At 65.2% G+C, this 6,766-nt stretch overlaps 1 protein-coding gene across 1 annotated transcript; it reads left to right on the top strand.

Moving 5' to 3' along the window:
- Positions 1–282: 282 nt before the first annotated feature.
- PHF19 (PHD finger protein 19) lies at positions 283–6,535 on the top strand (the record flags this gene model as incomplete). Its single annotated transcript, XM_082492662.1, has 14 exons — positions 283–474; positions 746–827; positions 941–1,036; positions 1,133–1,233; positions 1,351–1,499; positions 1,748–1,843; positions 2,131–2,199; positions 3,213–3,333; positions 4,418–4,485; positions 4,593–4,763; positions 4,858–4,945; positions 5,243–5,328; positions 5,474–5,569; positions 5,904–6,535. The coding sequence occupies 14 exons, from the start codon at positions 283–285 to the stop codon at positions 6,253–6,255; spliced, it is 1,767 nt and encodes a 588-aa protein (XP_082348788.1). The 3' UTR covers positions 6,256–6,535.
- Positions 6,536–6,766: the final 231 nt, after the last annotated feature.

The following is a 6,766-nucleotide window of genomic DNA, read 5'->3' as shown; positions in this document are numbered from 1 at the left end:
GCTGCGGGAGCCGCGGGCAGTCGGGGAGTTGATTCACTCTCCCTCAACAGTAGCAAAGATTACTGCAGCTCCCTTTCATTTCATGTAAATTACAGGTGGACGAACCCGGCTCATCAGCGCTCGTTTTGCGGCTCCTGAGCACCCGCTGGTGGGGCTGAACCGGCCCCGGGTCCGGTGCTCCTGGGCTAAACCCTCCGGAACGCCGTGCTCGGCTGATGGGCGCATTGTGTTGCCACACGAGGGCAGGGTGATAAGCATGTGTGTCCCCTCCAGGCTCTGCTGATGGAGACCGCCAAGCTCAACCCCATCATCCGGGATGTCTACGCGGCCGCTGGCCGTGTCCAGCAGGCACCGGCTGCCGCCTCGGCGCGGAGGGGCGGCAGCTGCCGAGAGCTGATGGTGAAGCTGACGGAGGGGCAGTACGTGCTGTGCCGCTGGACCGATGGGCTCTATTACCTGGGAAAGATCAAAAGGGTAACATGGGCACCCAAAAGGGTAATGTGGGCACCCAAAGTGTAGCTAGCACTATTCCCTGGCTCGGCTCACAGCTTGGTGGGGCGCTGGCCTGGGCTGCGATGTGTCTTTGGTCAGCAGGGCATTTTGGGTTGACGTCCTGCCCCTGGGTATCACACCCCAAACCCGCCGTCCCGTGGCCCTGAGAGGCAGAGCCGGTCACTAGGGAAAACGGGGAAGTGCTGGGAATGGGAGCTGATGCTCAGTGGTTCTTCCCGCTGTGTCCCCGCAGGTGAGCGGCTCCAAGCAGAGCTGCCTCGTCACGTTTGAGGACAACTCCAAGTACTGGGTCCTCTGGAAGGACATCCAGCATGGTGAGTGCTGTCCCATCCTCCCTTCCCACCACCGTGCTGGGGGGATCTTCCTGGTGCCGCAGAGATGTGGCTGTGCCTCGTGCATCTCCGACTCTGCCACCCCCGTCCCGCAGCTGGCGTCCCCGGAGAGGAGCCCAAATGCAACGTCTGCCTGGGAAAGACGTCGGGCCCCATGAATGAAATCCTCATCTGTGGGAAGTGCGGGCTGGGTGAGTGCGGGCACGTCGCCCTGTGGTCTGCTGCATCCCACCCCGGGGGCGAGGGTCCGGCCAGCCCGGCGGTGCTGACACCGAGCCCTCCCGCAGGTTATCACCAGCAGTGCCACGTCCCGGTGGCGAGCGGTGGTGAGGGCCCGCTGGGGACGCCGTGGTTCTGCCGCCGCTGCATATTTGCCCTGGCCGTGCGGGTGAGTGGGGCTGCCCGGGGTCCCCAGCTCTGCGTGCCAGCCGCCCTCGGCACGGCGGTGCAGGATGTGGCCCCCCCTGGGTGGCTGTGCTGACCCCCATCCCGCTCGGTCCCGCAGAAGGGGGGTGCCCTGAAGAAGGGAGCCATCGCCAAGACGCTGCAAGCCGTCAAGATGGTGCTGTCCTACAACCCCGACCTGCTGGAGTGGGACTCCCCGCACCGGACCAACCAGCAGCAGTGCTACTGCTACTGCGGGGGCCCCGGCGAGTAAGCCCCTGCCGGCCTGCGGGGAGGGTCGTCGCGTTTGGTTTTGTGGGGAAAAGCATTCGCAAAGGCAGGTGGGATCGGGTTGGGGAGTTTTTCCCCCCAAAGAGGGAAGTCCCCAGGTTGCAGGGCACTGCCCTGCAAATCCAAGTTAGGGCCAGACTTTCTCTCCCTGGCGGGGGGGTCCGTGCCTGCGAGGGAGCGGTGGTGCACGCGTCTCTCGCCGTCACCCACCTCCTGTCCTTCCCCAGGTGGTACCTGAAGATGCTGCAGTGCTACCGCTGCCGGCAGTGGTTCCACGAAGCCTGCACCCAGTGCCTCAGCGACCCCATGATGTTTGGAGACCGGTACGTTCCTTCTGGACTTTGCTGGGCTGATGCTGGGTGTCGGAGCTGGCTTCCCGGAGGGGCTTATGCACGAATGTGTCCGCAATCTGCATCTCCCCGATCCGGCTGTGGCACCGCTGTGGATCAGCTGCTCCGAGGGCAAGCGGGTGGCACTGTCCTGCTCCTCCCAGCCGTGCTGTCACCATCGGCACCCGGAGCACTGTCCTCAGCCCGACCCGTCCCCAGGCCCTGCAGGGCTGCGGGGATGACCCCCACCCCCAGCGCTCTCCCTCCCCGCTGTTTTCCAGGTTCTATGTGTTTTTCTGCTCCGTCTGCAACCAGGGACCCGAATACATCAAACGCCTGCCCTTGCGATGGTAAGAAACATCCCTGGCTCCTTTGGGATGTGCCGGGGTGGTGGCGGGGCGCTGGGCTGGCCGGTGCCTGGTGCTGCCAAGCGCTTTTTGGGGTCAGCCCCGGAGCTGGGTTTCAGCGGCGTGAGTTCACACAGCATCTCCTGCTCATCCCAGCCCGGCCCGGCTCTGGGGGCTGTGTCCCAGGGAAGCTCGCTCTCAATATGCCCCAAACCTACGGTTTGTCCAGGAGCAAAGGTACACATTTGCCAGAAGATAACTGCAAAAAGTAATTGGGTGACAAGTCATCAAATTCTGTCATTAAATACAAGTTTGCAAGTGGTACCTTCTAGCGTACCTCGACGATCTGAAAGCGCTCTGTAAAGCGTATTGACAGTGCCCGCAGGTCAGCTTTTCCCTGCTGCTCCCCTTGCGCTCGGCCATGTCAGCGGTGCTGTGGGGCTGCCGGGACGCGGCTGCCTCGGGGACGTTGCACCGAGCAGATGGGAGAAGAATAAGGGAAGTCCTGCAGGATGTGTTGCTTGGCTTTCATTTTCAGAGACGCAAGTGTAAGATCCCACAGGATGGATTGGGTTGTTAAAATAGACAGAGTATTTTCATGTGCATAAGAGCCGTCCCGCGCCTGTACCTGACTGCAGCAGGAGCACACGGCTGGGGATTATTAAACAGCTGGAAAACGGCGTTTGTCCTGGGAGTGGCATGTCCTGCAGCTCCTGGGCTCAGGGGTCTGCGAGTTTGGGGCTCCCCCCGGCTGCGGGCAGCGTCGCACCCCTCCCCAGAGCGCGGGGGATGCCGTCCTGGCCATGGTGGCATCCCCTGGGCTGTGTGCCCGGGCCAGGGTTGCATCCCCTCGGGGAAGGGGTGGGAATGGTCCCAGTTTCCAGCGAGAAGGTTTTGGGAGGGTTGTGCTGGGGGCTGCACTGGAGTGGTGCTGGCAGAGCAGAACAGCGTGGTGGGTGCCGTCCTGCCGGGGAGAGGGGGGGCTGCCGACGCTCTCACCCCCTTCGCTCCTGCAGGGTGGATGTCGTCCATCTCGCCCTCTACAACCTGGGCGTGCAGAGCAAGAAGAAGTACTTCGACTTCGAGGAGATCTTGGCCTTCGTGAACCACCACTGGGACCTGCTGCAGCTTGGGAAGGTAAAAACACGCGGCCCGGGCTCGAGCCGGAGAGCAGCCGTGGGGAGGGAGAGGCGCTGCCGGGGGCGTAAGCCTCGGCGGCTGTCCCCGAAGCCTCGGCGGCTGTCCCCAAAGCCTCGGCTCGGAGGGACCAGACCCTCCTTCCCCGCGGCAGCCGAGCCCCGGCGGCTGGGGCAGGTTGGCCGGCGAAGGGCGGTGGTCGCGGTGCAACGGTGGGGCAGTGAGCTCTGCCCTCGGTGGGGTTGGCTTCTCCTCGCAGCGGCCGCCGGCCCCACGGTGTGTTTGCGTGTCGCTGGTTTGCGGAGGGTTGGGGCTTTGGGAGCGCTGCTCACCGTGGCCCCGGCTGGCTGCTCCACGGCCGGTCCCCTGCAGGGAAGGAGCGCTAAAACCCCTGCCCGGTTTCTCAGGGTGGGCAGGAGCGCGCGGGCCGGGGCGTTTGCACCCGCTGGGAACGTGTGGCAGCTCCTGTGTGCTGTTCGCCCCCCCCCGGGGTGGTGTCAGAGCGGGGCATCCCCAGCGGGCAGCATCGGTGGTGGAGGATGCGGCTCCCTGAGCCGGGAATGGTGTTGGCCCCTGCGCAGAGCCCAGGGACCTCTCCTGGGGCTGGGGCAGGCGGAGGGTGAACGGTGGAAAGGGCCATGGCCGTGGGTCGGCAGTGCCACCGCGCCAGCACCCCGCTGTGACAAGCGTCTCGGCGAAACCCCGGTTCGTGCAGCACTCGGTGTGGGTGGTTCTTCCTCAAAATTAGCTTAATCACCGTCCTCTGTGCTGGGATTTCCCTTTGTTCGCCTGTTGTACCTGAGACAAGTTTCCCAGTTGGAGCTAGAGCCGGGAGAAGCGCTAAAACCAAGGCGTGTTGGAAACGTGTCCCTGCGTCGGGACAGCTCGGTTCCCCGCAGCCGCCTCCGTGCCCTGCACCGAGGGCGGCCGGTGCCAAACCGGGGGGGCTCTGGCCTTTGGCGTCCCTCGCTCCCTGACCTTGGGCGGGAGCCGAAACTCGGAGTTCGGGTTCCCCCGTCTGTTTAGTTTTTGCATAACCGCCGCGGGCGCCGAGCCCTGCCTGACCTCCGCCGTCTCTCCGCAGCTGACGGTCACCCCCATCTCCGAGCGGGGCCCCCACCTCCTCAACGCACTCAACAGCTATAAAAGCAGGTGAGCCCCCGGGCACGGCGGGCTGTGGGACGGGGACAGGGCGGGATGCGGGATGCTCCTGCGCTCCCCCCACCCCTGAGGGTTGTTTCCTCCCCTCTGCCGCCCAGGTTTCTGTGTGGGAAGGAAATCAAAAAGAAGAAATGCATCTTTCGCCTGCGGATCCGCGTCCCGCCGAACCCCCCCAGCAAGGTGCTGCCAGAGAAAGCCCCCGGCGGGGGCGAGAACAGCTCCTGCGAGCTGAAGAAGAGGGGAAAAAGCAAATACGTCCATAAAGACAGGTGAGATGCCAAACTCACCCGGGCACCCCCCACCGCCACGCTCCCCCGGGGGCGGCCAGGCAGCCTCACCCCCCCTTTGCTCTTTGCTTTGCAGCCTGCTGCCGCGGCAGCTCCAGCAGCAGAAGCGGCGAGCGGCACGGCGCAAGAGGGCCAAATTCCTGCTGGAGGACGCCATTCCCAGCGTGAGTCCTTCGCCCCCCTCCTCTGCACGACCACTGCGGGCTTTGGCAGCCCGGTGGGACCCCGCAGCCCCCATCCCTGGGGCTCCCCGCGAGGTTCCCCCGCTCCGGTGGGCAGGGAGAGAGCCCCCATGCCTCACCCTGGGGTTTGCAAATGTTCCGTGCCAAACCTGCGGCCCCGGGGGCTGCGGGGCCGCGGGAGGGAGCGCAGTGGTGCCGGGGCAGAGGGTGCCGATGGCGGGGCCGTGGGCAGCGCCGCTCCGCTCGGCAGTGACGAGTGCCCTTGTTTTCATGGGGCAGAGCGACTTCACCTCCGCCTGGAGCACCAACCACCACCTGGCCAGCATCTTTGACTTCACACTGGATGAAATTCAGAGCCTGAAAAGGTCCGTGGGGTCGGGCCTGGGGGTGCGGGCAGCAAGGGGGCTGGCGGTTGAAATGCCAAAATGCGAAGGCAAGGCTGGGGACGCAGGGGACCGGCTGCCGGGTCCCTTGCACCGGGCTGGGTCCGACGCTGCCTCCTGTCCTCAGTGCCAGCTCAGGACAGACTTTCCTATCGGACGTGGACTCCACGGATGCTGCCAGCACTTCGGGCTCGGCCACCACGAGCCTCTCCTACGAGTCCAGGTGAGGGCTGTGCCCCTTCGCCCCCTTCCAGAGGGGTCCCGGTGGCATGGCCAGGGGGGTGAGGGGCTGCCCCTCTCCCCCTGCAGCACCCTTGAGTCCCACAGGGCAGTAGGGATGTCCCACATCAGGAAACCTTTTCTCCCTGCCTCCCAACGTGGGCTGGTGGTCCCAAAGCGGTGCTGGGCATGCAGGGTTGGAGCTGTCGGTCCTTGCTGGGCTCACCCGAATTCCTGGCGAGCTCTCTCCCGGCTCGCAGGGCGGCGGACACAGCCAGCGCGGTGGGGGGCACCTTTTGGGTGCTGCCCTCACCCCTCCTCTGTCCCCCCCCTCGCAGCCGGAGGACCGTGGGCAGCCGCAAGCGCAAGTTGGCAGCACCAGCCTACACCTCGGCGGGGGCGAAGAGGAGAGGTGGGCAGGCGGGGGGGCGCCCGGCCGGGGGTACCCCTGAGGGCAGCGAAGCAGCCTGTGGCCCCGACCGCCCGGACGATGGCATCGACAGCCATACCTTCGAGAGCATCAGCGAGGACGACTCCTCGCTCTCCCACCTCAAGTCCTCCATCAGCAGCTACTTCGGGGCGGCGGGCAGGCTGGTCTGCGGCGAGAAGTACCAGGTGCTGGCGCGGCGGGTGACGCCGGAGGGGAAGGTGCAGTACCTGGTGGAGTGGGAAGGCACGACCCCCTACTGAGCCCTGCCAGCCCCCAAAACCTCTCCCGGAGCCAAACCAGCGGAGATGGGGGTGACGGGGAAAGCCTCGCCGTGAAGCAGAGGAGGGGCGCAGGCCCCCGCTGTGCTCAGGGGTCTCGGCTGGGCACTGCCGCGGGTGGAGGCAGTGTCACCAGCGCCATCAGCAGTGCCGTCCAGGGGTGAAACCCCGCAGCCTTGCCGCTGTGCTTTTTTTGTTTTTTTTTTTTTTGTTTTGTTTTAACTTAACAATTGTTATTTTATTGGCTGTGGATATGCAGAGCCTGGCTCTGCTGTGCCTTCCTGATGGAGCCTTTGGCCGAGCCCGAGGCACCATCACGGTGGTGGGTAGGAGCAGTGAGTGGGTCTGGACCTTTCCAGAAGAGTCCCTCCAGTGTGGATGGGCACCCCCTGGGGCAGCCCACAACCTGCTCACGCAGACGGACGTTGTGCCGGTGCCTGGCGCACCCCGAGTCGTCCCCACGTCCCAGCCGTGCCGAGCAGCGTGGAGGGGG

The sequence above is a fragment of the Vanellus vanellus genome (assembly GCF_965231255.1).
Source record: "Vanellus vanellus genome assembly, chromosome: 18".
Classification (NCBI taxonomy): domain Eukaryota; kingdom Metazoa; phylum Chordata; class Aves; order Charadriiformes; family Charadriidae; genus Vanellus; species Vanellus vanellus.
Note: the sequence above shows the minus strand (reverse complement) of the source record. Positions and strands in the feature narration are given on the sequence as shown.